This window comes from Oncorhynchus nerka, linkage group LG8, assembly GCF_034236695.1.
Source record: "Oncorhynchus nerka isolate Pitt River linkage group LG8, Oner_Uvic_2.0, whole genome shotgun sequence".
NCBI lineage: Eukaryota > Metazoa > Chordata > Actinopteri > Salmoniformes > Salmonidae > Oncorhynchus > Oncorhynchus nerka.
This window is the reverse complement of record NC_088403.1, coordinates 42,790,571-42,810,082: the sequence shown is the minus strand read 5'-3', so window position 1 is coordinate 42,810,082 and position 19,512 is coordinate 42,790,571. Positions and strand designations below refer to the sequence as shown.

The 19,512-nt window shown below is 42.1% G+C and overlaps 1 protein-coding gene across 1 annotated transcript; it reads right to left on the bottom strand.

Moving 5' to 3' along the window:
* Positions 1-507: 507 nt before the first annotated feature.
* Positions 508-10,083, bottom strand: nat16l (N-acetyltransferase 16, like). The gene is made up of 6 exons (XM_029666437.2): positions 10,016-10,083; positions 9,525-9,672; positions 6,473-6,670; positions 6,196-6,305; positions 5,956-6,079; positions 508-1,459 (listed from the first exon to the last, which is right to left on the bottom strand). Exons 3-6 carry the CDS (start codon positions 6,659-6,661, stop codon positions 878-880), a joined length of 1,005 nt encoding a protein of 334 aa, XP_029522297.1. The 5' UTR covers positions 6,662-6,670; positions 9,525-9,672; positions 10,016-10,083; the 3' UTR covers positions 508-877.
* Positions 10,084-19,512: the final 9,429 nt, after the last annotated feature.

The following is a 19,512-nucleotide window of genomic DNA, read 5'->3' as shown; positions in this document are numbered from 1 at the left end:
TGTGACGTCAATTATGATTTCACACGTTGATATGCTACAGTTACTGGAACAGTTACTGGCTGATGATGCATCATAAACTAAAGCCACTGGATACAATTGTACTATAAGTTAATGAAGAGTCAGGAAGCATGTATTCATTCGTCTTACAGAGAAAGGTCATTGAGTTTACTGGAGCCCCAATACCCAGCTCTTTTCTCTGTGAGATGGAGTGAGTCAGTAACCATGTTTTGCGAGAGCTACTGTACAGTAGCACGACAGCGTCAGTCCTCATTCAGTTCATTGAGTTCAACGATATGAATCACCCTTCACCTAAAGTACTGAATAACAGACATACTGTATCAGCAACCGGGATTCATGGTGCTTTCATTCATGTTTTCCATGCAGCGCACACACACACACACAGGATTGGAAATGATGCAGACAATTAGCTCTGTCATTTCCCCCCCCCCTTTTTAGCTCCACCTGCTTCAGTTATAAATGGATACAGTAATGAGAGAGAGAGAATGATCAGCGACATTCTATTCATTTATTCTTATTGATACTGATTGGCATTTCATAGTCATGATGAATCAGTGATTTGATAGACTTGTCTTTACAAAAATGTATAATGATTTAATAAGAAAACATTTCTTCATATTAACTTCTGGCTGGCTTTGTTCCAATCAATCAAATCAATATAAAAAGTATGTTAGATACTGTATGATATATAATGTATATTGATTACATGGTTAACCCTCCCCCAGGGGGGTATGTTTAGTTTTTCCCCTAGCACTATACAGCTGATTCAAATAATAAAAGCAAAAGATAATGTGGAAAACCCTTCTCTAAGTCTAATTTGCGCACTCTCACTGGCCTCTCTTTTGCTCTCCCCATCTCCTCACATCCCTCTCTCCAGAAACAGTTGTTCCCAGTACTCTCTCCACCTCGTTACCCCTGTGTATCCCTCACAGAACTCCCTCATCCCCTCCCATAGTGACTTATTCAGATACACATGAACCATCACCCTCCCCTTCATCTCTCTCCTCTCCCTCACTTTCTCGAAATGGCAGGCAAGTGCCCTCTTTGCTGAAACTAGATCAGTTCCAAACATATCGATATTGAATCTCAGCGATCCTCCCTTGTACGGGATTGGATAAGGTGGCGTGTAAAAGCTGAGGAAGGCAGGTCTTTCCGGCTTGTCGGCCAACCAGGTGAGGTTTCGCCTTGCTAAGATCTCAAGGTTGCCTTCGATTGGTTGTAAGGCCTGCCAGTCTTGGATAATGGCACCACCAGGAAGTTCAACCCTGGAGGGGAGTTCAGGATCAAGGAGGATGTTCTTCAGGTGTTGCTCATCCTCTATCAGAAACATTTGAGGGACGGACACACCTGGCTCACTTCCTGTGGTGGAATGTAGTTTGTTCCTCAGGTGTGAGATGAAACCCTCGAAACTGTCGGCCTCCCCGATGATTGAGAGTCCAGCCTAGAGAGAGAGAGAGAGAGACGGAGAGAGATTGAGAGGGGATGGGGTAGAGAGAGGGGGGGAGGGAGGGAAATAATGAGGGAGTGGGAGAGAGAAATTAAGAGAGAAAACGAGTGGGTGAAACAGTGACAGCAAACGTATATATGAGGGGGATGAAGCGGAGGTACATGTAAAAAGAAGAAAAACGGGTGGTTTGAGACCTTAGTTACGAGTCCATTGTGGTGTTCGTCCTCTTGTGAAAGGTGCAGCAATAGTTTGTGTGTGTGCATCTGTGTATCTGTGTGTGCGCGCGCAAGTCTCTTAGCAATACAAGCACAGCCTATCCCTAACAAGCTCCCTCAGAAACTCAATGAATAAATCATCCATTCAACTTTATTGGCCCATAGGGCTGAGGTCAAAAGTGCAGCACTATATGGAACAGGTTCCATTTGGGACGCACTCTTTGACTCAGTTAGATTAGATATAACTTGTCTCCATGCGGTCCGCAGTCCTCAATGGGACTACTGCTGCAATAAACCAGTCTAAGTGTTTCCATTAGTACACAGCACTGTTTCATATTGTATTCACCACACCAGTACCCATGACACAGGCTTGCATCCCAAATGGCCCCCTATTCGCGCTGTAGTGCACTGGAGCCCTATGGGCCTTGGTCAAAAGTAGTGCATTATATAGGGGATAGGGTGCCATTTAGGACAAAGACACATGCTGTTTCTTCCTTTAGTCAGGTGTTCTTTGAAAGGCAGTTGTATAGAGCACCACACAGCCACACGCTGAGACAGACTTTTAACCACTGTGTTTCCAGGTATGAGATACTGACATTTGGGCTGGTTTCTAGGAAGAAATAGGACATGCAGACAGACTGTCTGCACATTTGCCTTTCAAAAGGCTTTGACACAGAAGTAAAAATTAAAAAAGGAATTTGTGGTTAATGTTAGTATAAGAATATTTTCTAGATAAATACACAATGCAGAGGACGAGAGGACTAGGATTAATGATCAAAAGGAGTTGGTTTTCAGTTCAACATCTGTTTAGGATCTGTGGGATGTCAGTCTTGACAGCTACATTCTGTGCATTGAGCCGGGGGCAGGAAACTTGTTATTTGGTTATTGGCTCAGTTGTCCTGCAAGGACTTCTGATTGGTCAACCCCAGGCTAGGATGGGGGTTATAAATGGCATCTTGTTCCTTTGTTCGGTGGGGAAAATCTGAGGACAGGGGAGACTGAACATCTGAACATCTACCTCCCAGCATAACACCTTGATTTGTCCTCACTGAATGAACCCATTTGTCTCCCCCTGATTTGCTTTGGAGTTTGTGTTATTCAAGAATAACATAAATTGCTAACATTAGGGTTGAACCAGTATGTGGACATGAAGCTATAGGATTAGGTTTAAGATGGTTTCTGTTTGTGCCGATATCAAAACTTGGGTTGCACTGGCCTATTGCAACTTCCTCCTCGGTCTGCATGTGTATATGGAAATTCAGTCTGGAGAGGGTGGGGGAACATGGGGCAGTAAATCAGTCTGGTCTGGAGAGGGTGGGGGAACATGGGGCGGTAAATCAGTCTGGTCTGGAGAGGGTGGGGGAACATGGGGCGGTAAATCAGTCTGGTCTGGAGAGGGTGGGGGAACATGGGGCGGTAAATCAGTCTGGTCTGGAGAGGGTGGGGGAACATGGGGCGGTAAATCAGTCTGGTCTGGAGAGGGTGGGGGAACATGGGGCGGTAAATCAGTCTGGTCTGGAGAGGGTGGGGGAACATGGGGCGGTAAATCAGTCTGGTCTGGAGAGGGTGGGGGAACATGGGGTGGTAAATCAGTTTGGTCTGGAGAGGGTGGGGGAACATGGGGCGGTAAATCAGTCTGGTCTGGAGAGGGTGGGGAACATGGGGCGGTAAATCAGTCTGGTCTGGAGAGGGTGGGGAACATGGGGCGGTAAATCAGTCTGGTCTGGAGAGGGTGGGGAACATGGGGCGGTAAATCAGTCTGGTCTGGAGAGGGTGGGGGAACATGGGGCGGTAAATCAGTCTGGTCTGGAGAGGGTGGGGGAACATGGGGCGGTAAGTTTTTATTCAACACTACTACAAAACATAAAACGTGCTTCTTCCTACGTCCACTTGCGTTGCAGCTGCAGTGAATGAGTAGCCAAGTGTATCGATCGCCCTGCGTTTTTATTATTATTAGCAGCCCGTCGTGTGCGACTCGAGTTTCACCATCAGGTGGAAGACTGTCCTCTCTCTCTGGTCAGTCTCACCGGAGGAAAGGAAGGAGAGAGTAGAGACCGTGAGAGGTGGACCCCTCTGCTGCTCTCTCCCTCCCTCCGCTGATACTAACGCAGTGTTAAAAAGAAAAACTGGGAACTCGGAAGTCTGAAATCTTTGACTTCCGACTTCAGTGCCTGAAATCTTTGACTTCCGACTTCAGTGCATTCAAGAGAACTAGGAACTGGATTAGACTGGGAAAAATAGTTTTGAACGGTTATACAACTCGTAAACTCTAACCAAGTTCCCAGTTATCTTGAAAGCAACATGACCATCAGATGCAGGTATCACCAGTCCAGTAAAATTGCCCAGCTGTGCCTCGCAAGTGTTACACAAACGGATCTATTTTGTTATCAAAACTCGAGTTTTGAAATATAATATGGTCTGAGAACAACAATATTGTATTAGGCCTACTGCCTACTGCAAACGTTATTTCTACAGAACTGTTTTTACTAGGTTAATGTTAAAAATGTTTTAAAAAAAATCTTGACTCGATTTGATCTCGACTCAAAAAAGGTTGGTGACCACTGGGTTTGGGGGGGGGGGGGGGGGATCATGCAATCTGTTCTGTGGCTGAATTCAAGTATTTTTGTTGTTTTATTAAACTATGTAACCCTTTTGTAACGAGGGCCCACGAGTTCTGTTAACAACAGTTCTGTTATTGACAGCGCCCCCTTTCAACCTATCACAAGGCCAATAAACGGATCTCCCTTTACGACTCTGAATGGCCCTGAGGAGGTCAGGAGATAGAAAACAGATGCCATTGGCAAGTCAGCAGAACATCTTATGATCTGCACGTGTTACTGGATAAACGACCAATCAGGATTTTGAGTGCTAAGGGACTTTTTATTCCTAATCTTTGTCAGAAAGAGAAAATGGCGCCAATAGCGCAAATTACATGTAAAAACGTTTTATAAACACTGTATTAAACTGAAGGACTCATAACGTGTTGTTATAACTTGAAACATAATGTAAAGTTTTCTGATCCTCCGATGTAAAAAATAAAATAACTATAACGGACAATTTGCCGTAACATGAATGTATGCACTTTTACACAAGGAGTGTTGGGTACCTACAGGCTACGCATATCATGTTAGAGATTGTGAAACTACCTTCTGTTCAAGAAAAACACGATATAAACACTTATGAGTAAGTCTTATACCCTGACTACACCAAAATACTTTTTCTAAATAAATGTATAAATCTATGTTATTCAATTATTGCACCCAAACGTTAACGAGTGTCTGCGTTGCCAAGGGCTAAAATAGAAGTCCTTTATTTCTGACGCAGATCGCGCTGCAAGTCCTGCCTCTCCCATCTCCTCATTGGTTTATAGAAGCAGGGACCCACGTGCCATCTCGTCATTTGTTATACCCACGTGGGTGATTGAAAGACGAACTGAGTTGCCGGTCGTCGTGGTAATACTATGAAAGTGTAGATGCCAATCACCATATAAATTCAAAAGATGAAAAGCCTGGAAGGAGGAGAGATGACTAGAAACGATTCGATTGACCGTTTTATGTGTGGATTAATTGTCGGAGTTGAGGACCTTGTGCATTTCAGGTAAAATTATGTTTATATACCAGGACAAATTAGCTAGCAACAGCAAGCTAGCTAAATAGGATAAATTAGCTAGCAAGTGCAAGCTAACTAGCTAAATTGCCATGAATGATTCATGCTTTTCGTTTTTAAAAATATTTTAACCTGCGTGTTGTGATCGTGTTTGGTGTAGGGGGACAAAATAAATGTATGCACAATGGCGCACGCGCTCATCCGGTTTGGGTTCCGTGTCAGGTTTATCTCAGGCTGGGGATGTTGTGGTGGATTGTCTTGGTGAAGGTAAGCGGGAGAGTCTCACAATGGGCTCTGGGAAGCAGACTGAATGGGGTGGGTAGAAGGTAGGTGGAGAGGTTAGTATTGGGGAGGGTTCAGAAGGGAAACGGTCAGGATTGGTTTTCCCTTTGTTTTGTCCGGTCATCACAACTTTCTCCACCTTTACCCCTTTCTCCATAGTCACCACCTCAGAGGTCTTGGGGTGTATTGGGTTGGGTCCCTGTGTTGGGTTGTGGTTGAGGGTTTGGGTTGTGGTTGAGGGTTACGGTAAACAATACCCTTCAAAACAGTTTTCTACACCACTCATTAAAAAAGTTGAAGGTTTGTACAGTAAAGTAAATTATACAGTAGTATAGTAAAGTATACAGTAGTATAGTATATATTAGTATAGTATGAATTATAACTCACCCGTCTCCCTAGCTCTGTGAATTTGGATAATGTCTGTGTGGGCCCAGCTGAAGGCTCGTCAATCTTGGTTTGTCTCTTGGTCCTGACGCTGGGGTACAGTTGCTGGATGTACTGGTCAGCAAATCTGTATATGTATACATTCCGTACATTCGTCTTTAATTTACGATTTAATTTTCTTTTTTGTTGTGTGTCAAAAAACTAATCTATAACCAAATAAATCATAAAAAAAGATCTGCGAACCTCTGGATAACCCCAGCCACGCCGCGACCCCTCTCGCTGGGACACACCCTCAACCCCTCCACCACCACTGTACACCCCTCGTCAACGATTAGACCAGACACCAGTGCCACCTGGGGGAGAGGGGAGGGATGACGATGGATTTAGGGATGGATGGAGGAGGCAGAGGGAGGGAGGGATGGATGGTAGAAAGGGAGAGAGGGAGGGATGGATGGAGAGATACGGAAGGAATAAATAGGGATGGATAGAAGTTGAGAGAGAGAGAGAGCACTACACGGACCAATTTGCCATCTCTGCGTCCCAGTATAACCACTCTGTCAGGCTCAGTCATCCAATCGGCATATCGATGAGGCAGGTAGTCATTCCCTCCATAGATTTGAACAGAAATGGACATGACGTCATCGTAGTCCTTTTGTTGAGCCACCCAGAATGTCAGGCCGTCGCTCTCCCCAACACAGCTACCTGCCATGGTTTCTGTCTGTAAAAGTTGTTGTTTACAAACAATGGAGTAAAGAATTATTGGCTACATATCAGTGGTCACTAACTGGTCAATCGCGATCGACTGGTTGATCTCAAAGACATTCCTAGTCAATCGGCAAACATTTCTGTAAAAAAAATAAAAACATGAGGCCGCCTTGCATTTGGTTTTATTTATTTTTGCAGTTTTTTTAATGTTGTTGTTTTTAGGGGGTGCTGGCGGTAGGTGCAGCCGAATCAACAGGCCAAGTGTTCCCATTTTCCCCCACGGAGGGTCCAGAAAGCAACTCAAGTGCACTACAGGCCTACTGCTGGCCAATCGGATGGCTCAGATTACAGTGTCTGCAGTAACGTAGCAGGTGTAAAAGAAAGGTACAGCAAAGTTGATATTGTGAGATTTCAAAACCTTGACTAGAGAGACTTTCAAGGAATACAGCAAAGAGCTGCTGTTTTTGTGAGCGAGTTCATGTTTTACTTCCTACTCAGCACTGTCAACACTTTTTATTCAACACTTATGAGCAACAAAATGCAACCTCTTTCTACTTCCACTTGCGCTACAGCCAGCACTGCAGCTGTAATGAATGAGTAGGAAAGTGTATCGATAGGCTTGCGTTGTTATTATTAGTGGCAGGGGTCTTTTTCAATATCGAGGAATATTTCACTCTCTCTTCATCGGAGTAACAACATTAATTTGTGCACAAAGCAGAAATAATGCTGTTCCACTTGAGTTTTGCCATCAGCTGGAAGACGGAAGAGGTGTGAAGTTCGCAATTGATTCTTTCTTTTTTAACAAGGCTTTTTACCTGCTAGTGACTCGTTCATTTTAGTCGTTATTTTGACCTGCTAGTGCTGGCCGCAATGAGTCCTTCAGCAGGATTAATGCACGCTCCTCTGTCTCCAGAGACGTGCTCCGACCACCAACTTTCTGTCATATGCGCGCAGGAAAATAGATCAAGAGCACAGAGATAAAAAAAGACATGTTTAGAAATCATAATTGATCGCATGGTGCAAAAATGACTGCAATTCATTGATTATTGAACGTTATGGATACATCTTTGTAGAACCAAAACTTATATTACACAGCCTCTGCGCAACAAACTAGTACTCGAGAACAAATCGCTTTGGGGAAGCAGTTTGCGAACGACTGTGCTTATCATCTTGCCTGGCTACACATACTCCTTGCTCTGGCCAACGCCCACGGACATTAGTTTCTTCTCCACAATGAGAAGTATGTAGCGAATAACAGAGCAGCGGAATCATTTTGTGTGTCGTCAGGCTAATTATCATCCTCACGGCAGTCAAGCAATGCATTACGCCAAGAGTCATTCATAATCTAGTCCAAGCATAGTGGTGGCTGCATCATGTTATGGGTATGCTTGTTATCGTTAAGAGATGGGGAGTTTTTCAGGATAAAAATGAAATGGAATAGAGCTAAGCACAGGCTTAATCCTACAGGAAAACTCAGTTCAGTCTGCTTTCCGTCAGACACTGGGAGATGAATTCACCTTTCAGCAGAACAATAACCTAAAACACAAGGCCAAATCTACACTGGAGTTGCTTACCAAGAAGACAGTGAATGTTCCCGAGTGGCCGAGTTAGATTTTCAAGAAGATTTAAGTTAAAACTATAACAAGACTTGAAAATGGTTGTCGAGCAATGATCAACAACCAATATGACAGAGATTGAAGAATTTTGAAAAGAATAATGGGCAAATATTGTACAATCCAGGTGTGCAAAGGTCTTAGAAATGTATACAGAAAGACTCACAGCTGAAATTCCTGCCAACAGTGATTCCAACATGTATTGACTCAGGGGTGTGAAAACGTATGTAAATGAGATGTTTCTGTTTTTCATTTTCAATAAATTTGCAAAAATGTCTAAAAACATGTTTTCACTTTGTCATTATGGGTATTGTGTGTATGATGAGTGAGATTTTTTTATTATTTTATTTAATCCAATTTGAATAATGCAAAGAAAAATGGTTAGAACTGGTTTTGTCCCATCGTGCTCTAGCGATTCTTTGTGGCGGACCGGACACCTGCAAGCTGACTTCGGTCGCCAGCTGGACGTGTATCCTCCGACACATTGGTGCGGCTGGCTTCCAGGTTAAGCGACTAGTGTGTCAAGAAGCAATCCTCAGTATTCAATTCTCAGGTTTAAAAATATATATATAATCAATAATATATCGACCGGGACTGTAGCTTTTTCAATAGGAGAGGGAGAGAATGGCTGCCCCACTCTTTTGCGCAAGCAAAACTCTGCCAACACCCAGAAATCCACTGACACGAAGTGATCTTTCGCGCTCATTTTTTCAAAATAAAAGCCTGAAACTATGTTTAAAGACTGTTGACACCTTGAGGAAGCCATAGGAAAAGGAATCTGGTTGATATCCCTTTAAATGGAGGCAAGGCATCCAATGGAACAGAGAGCTTTCAGGAAAAACAGCACTTCCTTGGTGGATTTTCCTCAGGTTTTCACCTGTAATATCAGTTCTGTTACACTCACAAACAATATTTTGACCGTTTTGGAAACTTTAGAGTGGTTTCTATCCTAATCTGACAATTATATGCATATTCTAGTTTCTGGGCCTGAGAAATAGGCCGTTTCAAATGGGTACGTTTAGCCAAAAAACGAAACTCCTTCCCCCTTTACTCAAAATGTAATAAAACAAAGTATTGGTGAATTAGGCAATCGTTTCCTTTCTTTTTCAGCTTCAGACTGGCCTATTTCTCACTTGAATCATTGTTTGTGTGTTTAATAGTTAATAGGCTATATTACACGATGTAGTGAACTACTTTTTCAAAGTAACTTAAGTTAACAGTATTATTCTTAAAGGTAGATTTAGAGTAGCTTACCTTCTTCCAGTGTGAAGTAATTGCTTGGTAAACAGTATTTTCAGAGTAGCTTCCCCAACACGGGTCAGTGTCCCACGTCGGTTCTAAAGCAATTCCGTGTCCTAGCTGTTACATTGCAAAGTCACTGTAGGCTGTCATTTACTGTAGGCTGTAATCAGACAGACAGCCAGGCAGCAAGTGTAGTTAGACATTCAACACAGGACAACACACGCAGGCTATGTCAGCCAATAACGAAAACCAATCCATTTTTGGCAATACAGGGATCCGTTTTCAATGCACCCCAACAAAACATACAACTTTGTTGTTGCAATGTTACAATTACTTTTCCATTAAGAAGTTGTTAAACATAGGCCTAGACTTGCAAACACTGAACATTATCACAATAGCAGACATTTTCTCATTGCAACTTTATCCCGAAAAGTAATATGATAAAGAAATATTAACATCATGCGTAAGGAATCTATATACAGAGACTGAATAACGTTTCATACCTAGTGACTTGCTTTGAGTCGCCTGGAAATCCGTCAGTTCCGTGATTTTACTAGTATGCTGCCAGCAGCACCAAAAACAACGTCATATTTATATCGTAATGAGAAACCTTCAAAATAAAAGCCCGCATTTCAGAACATTGCAATATCGTTGAATCATTCAAATGATGCTTAATTTTCATCAATGGCCACTTTTATTGTCCCAACAATAAAAGGCAATTAGTCATCTGTCTCAGCTAATGTGGGGTGGAAAATATGTTAAAAGTAAAGTGTGTTAAAATAAAGTTAGGACAACGATTTTTGGTACACATCATCTTTAAGGTGTCTAGTTTTGATATATGCATTTTCAATTACTCAACTTTGTTCAGTGTGGTTATAGAATGAGTAAACATGTTGACGGCAACAATAGTGACTGGCGGGATAACACAGTGCATCTAGATATACACATAGTTATACACATACATAGTTCTTGTTCTACGAAACCAACTCTGTTCTTTCTTTTAGTTTCACTTTGAGTCATGTACTGGATATGTTGGATCTAGGTGACCGCCAAGACAAGGCGTGCAACATTGCAGTTATCCCTCAAAATGAGAAAGATGCTGTCCTGAGGGATTGTGATAGCGATAGGTCAGATATGGACTATGGACAGGCCATTTGCCAGCCAGGCTGTTGAATGCATATGCTGCACCTATGCAAACAGATCTTGACAGGAATAACGTTATCAGTGATGATGACCACCCACCCACCCCCCATCCACAACCTCCCCCACTCCCCTCCATTGTTGATAATGAAGAGCCAAGGGCCTCTACCCGCCAGAGGGTCCAGTCAGAAGAGCCAAGGGCCTCTACCCGCCAGAGGGTCCAGTCAGAAGAGCCAAGGGCCTCTACAAGCCATAGGGGTCAGCCAGAAGAGCCAAGGGAAAAGCCACTGATGTGATTCCAAAACACATAGTATACAGCCCAAATATGCAAAAGTTTGGCACGAAACCACTGAGCCATGGAAGGAGATCTTTACTGGTTGCTACTGTTGAAGACTTCTATTTTAGCCATTGGCAACACAGACGCTCTTTGGCGCACATGAGCAGTCTGGGGGCAATAATTGAATAACATGTATTTCTACATTTATTTTGCAACGCTTGTGCAAGCAACGTGTCTGGTTATTCTAACATTTATTAAATAAAACAAATCCCTCATCAATCTACACACAATGCCCCATAATGACAAATTAAAAACAGTTTTTAAAAAACAACAGAAATACCTTACTTAGATAAGTGTTCAGACCCTTTGCTATGAGACTCGAAAAAATTGAGCTCAGGTATATCCTGTTTCCATTGATCATCCTTGAGATGTTTCTACAACTTTATTTGTCTCCAACTGTGGTCAAATTTAATTGATTGGACATGATTTGGAAAGGCACACACCTGTCTATACAAGGTCCCACGGCTAACAGTGCATGTCAGAGCAGAAACCAAGCCATTAGGTCGATGGAATTTTCCGTAGAGCTCAGAGACCGGATTGTGTTGAGGCACAGATCTGGGGAAGGGTACCAAAACATTTCTGCAGCATTGAAGGTCCCCAAGAACACAGTGGCCTCCATCATTGTTAAATGGAAGATATTTGGAACCACCAAGACTCCTCCTAGAGCTGGCCGACAGGCCAAACTGAGCCATTGGGAGAGAAGGGCCTTGGTCAGGGAGTTGACCAAGAACCCGATGGTCACTCTGACAGAGCTGCAGAGCTCCTCTGTGGAGATGGGAAAACCTTGCAGATGGACACCCATCTCTACAGCACTCCACCAATCAGGCCTTTATGGTAGAGTGGTCAGACGGAACCACTCCTCAGTAAAAGGCACATGACAGCCCGTTTGGAGTTTGCCAAAAGACACCTAAAGGACTCTCAGACCATGAGAAACAAAATTCTCTGGTCTGATGAATTCAAGATGAAACTCTTTAGCCTGAATGCCGAGCTTCACATCTGGAGGAAACCTGACACCATCCCTACGGTGAAGCATTGTGGTGGGATATTTTTCAGCAGCAGGGACTGGGAGACTAGTCACGATCGAGGGAAAGATGAACGGAGCAAAGTACAGAGAGATCCTTGATGAAAACCTTCTACAGAGCGCTCAGGTTCACTTTCCTACAGGACAACAACCCTACAGTAAGCACACAGCTAAGACAACGCAGGAGTGGCTTCGGGGCAAGTCTCTGAATTTCTCTGAATTTGAGTGCCCCAGCCAGTTTTAGAATAAGGCTGTAAGGTAACAAATGTGGAAAAAGTGAAGGGGTCTGAATTCCCGAATGCACTGTAGACATATGCATTTAGTCCTGTATGTTATATTAATTCCAAAACATACATTAATGTACTGATGCTGTGTTGAATATCGGTTGGAAAGACAATACACCTTAACACTTTTTTTTGCTTACCCTGTTTGCTTCCAGTGTGAAATGAAAAGCCTTTCCATACTAGACTTTCAAGCACTCTTGTCCTTGCCCTGATGGAGGTGCCAAATACAGATTCTTAGCAGTTGACTGTTCGAGAAGCCAACTGCATCAAAGGACACAGTGTGAGCATTGATGGACTGGCATACCCTTTAACGACCTAGATTAACCTAAAGGTGATGCTGATGGCTGCACCTTTACACATTTAGATCAGCTCAAGGCCAGCCTTAACATGAGCCAAAATATGCATCAATTTAATCGCTTGGCCTGGCAAATAAAACATTTTTGATGCAGTATCCTAGTAAAATCATGTTGCTACAGATTTCTAACACTACAATTATGCAGAGCCTTGCAACGATTTTTTTAAACCCACCTTGGTCGCAGTTAATCCAAAGATATGCCTCTTTGATAAGGGTGTTGGACTGATTCATGGGTCATAGCCCATCTCTACAAATTGTAATTTGCGAGAAAATGCTAATTATTGTTACTTGGCCTTATTAGAAGTCCTGTCTTAGGGCCTCCTGAGTGACGCAGCGGTCTAAGGCGTCACTACAGTCCCGGGTTCGATCCCAGGCTGTGTCACAGTCGGCCATGACCGGAAGACCAATGAGGCGGCGTACAATTGGCCCAGCCAGGATTTCCTTGTCCCATCGTGCTCTAGCGACTCATTGTGGCGGGCCGGGCGCCTGCAAGCTGACTTCGGTCGCCAGCTGGACGATGTTTCCTCTGACACATTGGTGCGGCTGACTTCCAGGTTAAGCAAGTAGTGTGTCAAGAAGCAGTGCGGCTTGGCAGGGTCGTGTTTCGGAGGACGCATGGCTCTCGTCCTTCGCCTCTCCCGAGTCCATAGGGGAGTTGCAGCGATGAGACAAGACTGTAACTATCAATTGGATATCACGGGGTAAAAAGTACAACAAAATTATACTGTGTCCTAATAGCCTGGTTAATATTCATTACATTTAACAGGTAAATAAAATAGATTTTCATTTTGATAAAAAAAACATTTAGCTTTGTGATTATTTTGTTGTTGTTGAGTGGGTATTGATTTCAGGACCATGGATAGTACCAGGTCATTTACAGCTGTGTTGTTGGATATGTACAACACGGTCCCCATCCAAAACTAACCATATTTGGTTAGTAAAGACCCTACGGAGTATTTTCAACCCCACTTTAGCTGAGACAGGTAGAATAGATATTAATAAAAGTCACTTTGTCCGAGAGAGATTTCTGTGGTTTTCAAAATGTCCCGCCAGGGTAAAGCCTTAATGAATCTACAGCCCTTGTTTGATGTGTTTCTAAAATCCCCTAAGGGAAATATGAATGGTGGTTTTATGGGTATTATGACACCTCCACTGCGTGGCTCTATTCCAGTGGGGGCAATAGAGGGGACAGAGCAAAAAGCCAGCAGCAGGCTGTGTGACACAGTCCCCCTCAAAAATGAACCATATTTGGTTAGTGGAGATCTGACTGAGTATTTCACACACCAGTTTAAATGAAACAGGTTGTACATGTATTTCACTACAACCCAATAAATATCCCATATACCCCTCAAACTCAGCTCTGGACCTTGAAGCCAGCTTTTTTTCATTGTTCCCCAATAATCAGGGACTGATTTAGACCGGTGCGCAATTATTTATCAGGTAGCACAGAAAACCAGCAGACTCCGGACCTCATAGGGTAGGAGTTGAATACCCCTACCGTGTATAGTGTATTGTATTGCAGTGAATGGAGTAGGTGGAGTAAGGAGTCGCCAGCATTCTGTTTTGGAGACTCTATTGAGTAATTCCGAAAACATTAATTTGTATTTTATTAAAAGTGTATTTCTTCAAATACATCCTACACAATTACATACCAGTATTTGTGTAAACGTTCAAAAGAAATGCTGGTATAAAAATCAAATACATCAAATTAACAATTATTTTTTAAAGGTGGTTGCAATGCTTTGTAAAAAAGTTGTACTGCACCATAGTCCGAAATATATATATTTACATTTACATTTAAGTCATTTAGCAGACGCTCTTATCCAGAGCGACTATATAGATAGATAGATAGATAGATAGATAGATAGATAGATAGATAGATAGATAGATAGATAGATAGATAGATAGATATTTTCCAAAGTTTAGCATGTCTTTACAGGAAGACTTGTTTTTTTAAAGAAAAGAAACCTGCACTCCCCTGCTGCCAGCATAATATTCTGCTGCTAGGAGAACAGTAATTGCTGAGTTTGAAGCCTTTCCCTTTCCCCTGCTGCAACCTGGACTCAGGTGTAGATGTAACATAATATAAGCAATCATGGAAAATCAATGAGTATGGCATTTTACATTTGTTATGGTTTGTCTTAATTTGTGGAAGTTCATCATCCAATATGTATGATACAGTTTTAAGTCGAAAGTTTACATACACCTTAGCCAAATACATTTAAACTCAGTTTTTCACAATTCCTAACGTTTAATTCTCGTAAAAATTCCCTGTCTTAGGTCAGTTAGGATCACAAATGTATTTTAAGAATGGGAAATGTCAGAATAATAGTAGAGAGGATGATCTTTTTCAGCTGTCATTTCTTTCATCACATTCCCAGTAGGTCAGAAGTTTACATACACTCTATTAGTATTTGGTCAAACGTTTCGGGTAGCCTTCCACGAGCTTCCCACAATAAATTGGGGGAATTTTGTCCCATTCCTCCCGACAGCTGGTGTAACTGAGTCAGGTTTGTAGGCCTCCTTGCTTGCACACACTTTTTCAGTTCTGCCCACAAATTTTCCATAGGATTGAGGTCAGGGATTTGAAGCCATTTTGCAACAACTTTGGAAGTATGATTGGGGTCATTGTCCATTTGGAAGACGCATTTGCGACCAGGCTTCAACTTCCTGACTGATGTCTTGAGATGTTGCTTCAATATATCCACATAATTTTACTCCCTCATGACGCAATCTATTTTGTGAAGTGCACCAGTCCCTCTTGCAGCAAAGCACCCCCACAACATGATGCTGCCTCCTCCGTGCTTCACGGTTGGGATGCTTTTCTTTAGCTTGCAAGCCTCCCCTTTTTTCCTCCAAACATAACGATGGTCATTATGGCCAAACAGTTCTATTTTTGTTTCATCAGACCAGAGGACAAGATCTGTGTCCCCATGTGCAGTTGCAAACCGTAGTCTGGCTTTTTTATAGTGGTTTTGGAGCAGTGGCTTCTTCCTTGCTGAGTGGCCTTTCAGGTTATGTCGATATAGGACTCGTTTTACTGTGGATGAAGATACTTTTGTAAGGTCCTTTGCTGTTGTTCTGGGATTGATTTGCACTTTTCCCACCAAAGTACGTTCATCTTTAGGAGACAGAACGCGTCTCCTTCCTGAGCAGTGGGATGGTTGCGGGGTCCCATGGTGTTTATATTTGCGTACTATTGTTTCTACAGATGAACGTGGTACCTTCAGGCATTTGGAAATTGCTCCCAAGGATGAGCCAGACTTGTGGAGGTATAAAAAAAAATTCTGAAGTCTTGGCTGATTTCTTTTGATTTTCCCATGATGTCAAGCAAAGAGGTACTGAGTTTGAAGATAGGCCTTGAAATACATCCACAGCTACACCTCCAATTGACTCAAATGATGTCAATTAGCCTATCAGAAGCTTCTAAAGCTATGACATCTTTTTCTGGAATTTTCCAAGCTGTTTAAAGGCACAGTCAACTTAGTGTATATAAACTTCTGACCCACTGGAATTGAGATACAGTGAATTATTAGTGAAATAATCTGTCTGTAAACAGTTGTTGGAAAAATGACTTGTGTCATGCACAAAGTAGATGTCCTAATCGACTTGCCAAAACTATAGTTTGTTAACAAGACATTTGTGGAGTGGTTGAAAAACGTGTTTTAATGACTCCAACCTAAGTGTATGTAAACTTCAGACTTCAACTGTATGTTACGAATTACAATTCACATGATATGTTCTGAATTATGATTCATACAATATGTTACATATTTGCCATACGTATGATATGCTACAAATTCCAATTTGTTGTTGTTAATGCTAGCTAGGTGGCTAGGTGGCTAACGCTAACGTTAACTAAGTAGGCTAGGCTAGGGGTTAGGGTTAGAGGTTAGGTTTAGGTTAGGGTTAGGGTTAGGGTTAAGGTTAAGGTTAGGGCTGAGGTTAGAGTTAATGTTAAGGTTAGGAGTTAGGTTAACTAGATACAGCCGCTGGTTGACTTTTTCTTGAGCGGATGGTCAGGGGGCCGGACCACTATTACAAATAATAAATAAACTGCAAATTGACTGCAATGAGCCCAAACAGACATAATATTTGACTAAAACATAATAATTTCCATTCTTGCTTACATTTGTATACAATCACATACAGAAGTCAAAAGTTTGGACACCGACTCATTCAATGGTTTTTCTCTATTTTTACTATTTTCTACATTGTAGAATAATAGTGAAGACATCACAAATTTCAAATGACACATATGGAATCATGTAGTAACCAAAAATGGTTAAACAAATCAAAATACATTTTATATTTGAGATTCTACCACCCTTTGCCTTGATGACAGCTTTGCACACTCTTGGCATTCTCTCAACCAGCTTCATGAGGTAATCACCTGGAATGCATTTCAATTAACAGGTGGGCCTTGTTAATTAACGTTAATTTGTGGAATTTCTTTCCTTCTGCGTTTAAGCCAATCAGTTGTGCTGTGACAAGGTTGGGGTGGTATACAGAAGATAGCCCTGTTAGGTAAAAGACCAAGTCCATATTATTTAAAGAATAGCTCAAATAAGTAAGAGAAACGACAGTCCTTCATTACTTTAAGACATGAAGGTCATTCAATCATGAAAGTTTCTTCAAGTGCAGTCACAAAAACCACCAAGCACTATGATGAAACTGGCTCTCATATGAGATCCGCTACAGGAAAGGAAGAGACAGAGTTACCTCTGCTGCAGAGGATAAGTTCATTAGAGTTACCACCCTCAGAAATTGCAGCCCAAATAAATGCTTCACAGACAAGTAACAGACACATCTCAACATCAACTGTTCAGAGGATATTGTGTGAATCAGGCCTTCATGGTCAAATTGCTGCAAAGAAACCACTACTAAAGGACACCAATAATAAGAAGAGGCTTGCTTGGGCCAAGAAACACGAACAATGGACATTAGACCAGTGGAAATTTGTCCTTTGGTCTGATGAGTCCAAATTTGAGATTTTTGGTTCCAACCGCCGTGTCTTTGTGAGACGCTGAGCAGGTGAATGGATTATCTCTGTGTGTGGAGTTCCCACCGTGATGCATGGAGGATGAGGTGTGATGGTGTGGGGGTGCTTTGCTGGTGACACTGTGATTTATTTCGAATTCAAGGCACACTTAACCAGCATGGCTACCACAGCATTCTTCAGTAATACGCCATAACATTTGGTTTGCGCTTAGTGGGACAGTAATTTGTTTTTCAACAGGACAATGACCCTCATGGTTGTGTAAGGGCTATTTGACTAAGAAGGAGAGTGATGGAGTGCTGCATCAGATTACCTGGCCTCCACAATCAAACAACCTCAACCCAACTGAGATGGTTTTCAATGAGTTGGACCGCATAGTGAAGGAAAAGCAGCCAACAAGTGCTCAGCATATGCAGGAACTCCTTCAAGACTGTTGGAAAAGCATTCCAGGTGAAGCTGGTTGAGAGAATTCCAAGAGTGTTCAAAGCTGTCATCAAGGCAAAGAGTGGCTACTTTGAAGAATATAAAATATAAAATATATTTTGATTTGATTAACACATTTTTGGTTGATACATGATTTCATATGTGTTACTTGATATTTTTGATGTCTGCATTATTATTCTACAATGTAGAAAATAGTACAAATAAATAAAAACCATTTAATGAGTAGATGTGTCCAAACTTTTGATTGGTGCTGTATATTTCTCTATGCGTGGGAATGCTTCCTAATTTGAAATCACTTGGAGCTGATTTGCTGGTGTTTTTAAGTCTTTGCTAGTGTTTTTACAGCCTTTGGCGGGCCACCAGTTGGGGAACTCTGGGTTAAAGGGATTTATGGTTAGGATTAGGGGGTTAGCTAAACTTGGCTTTAGGGGTTAAGGTTAAGGTTATGAGTTAGGTTAAAGGGTTAAGGTTAGGTTAGCTAACATGCTAATTATTTGCAAAGTAGCTAAAAAGTAGTAAGTAATTGCTGAAGTTGCTAATTAGCTGAAATGCTAAAGTTGTCCGTGATGAGAGTTGAACACGCAACCTTTGGGTTGCTTGACATTCGCGTATTTGCCTTCAGTAACCATCTGTCTTATGTAACCATACCAAATGTAACATCTCATCGGCCCCTAGTAATTTGAGTGTCCCCGCTTTTCATTTAGTATGTTACGTTTTGTCTGTGAGACTAGGTTGCCTAATAACATCAGGAAGGGATTGAACTTTAGTCCCAATTGTGGCCTTCTGTGTAACCGTTATAAAAGTTGACTTTTCACCTGGACTTGGACTGGAAATGTCAGAAACCTGTACTGCACTATAGGTCATTGTAGCAAGCGCCACATGTGCCATTGTAGCCTACTGCTATTCCCGATTTAGGCTAGCCTATTTGTTTTGACTTATTTTCAAATGGTTTCTGGAAGAACTACTGTATCTAGTATCCATAATTAATATTCTTTGCCTCTTAACACAATATTTTACAGGCATTAGTCTGTTAGAACCACGTTAGTCTGCTGAGGGGAGAAAAACTCATAATAATGTCTGGAGCGGAACATATGGAATGGCATCAAACACCTGGAAACACTGTTTGACGTATTTGATACCATTCCACTGATTCCACTCCAGCCATTATCATAAGCCTGTTATCCCCAGTTAAGGTACCACTAACCTCCTGTGGTTAGAACTATCCCAACTTTACCCAGTTAGGTCACTCCCATAGAATTCTATGGTCACTCCCACTAAGGCCAACTATGAATCGTTGACGTATGCGTTGTGCTAAATTTCCTGGGACCGAGGTTAGTGAATAAATGGTCTTGTGTCGTCCCCCAGTGGCCCCCCCAAAAAAGCAGGCATATTCTAGATGTCAAGTGAAGGACTCAAACAC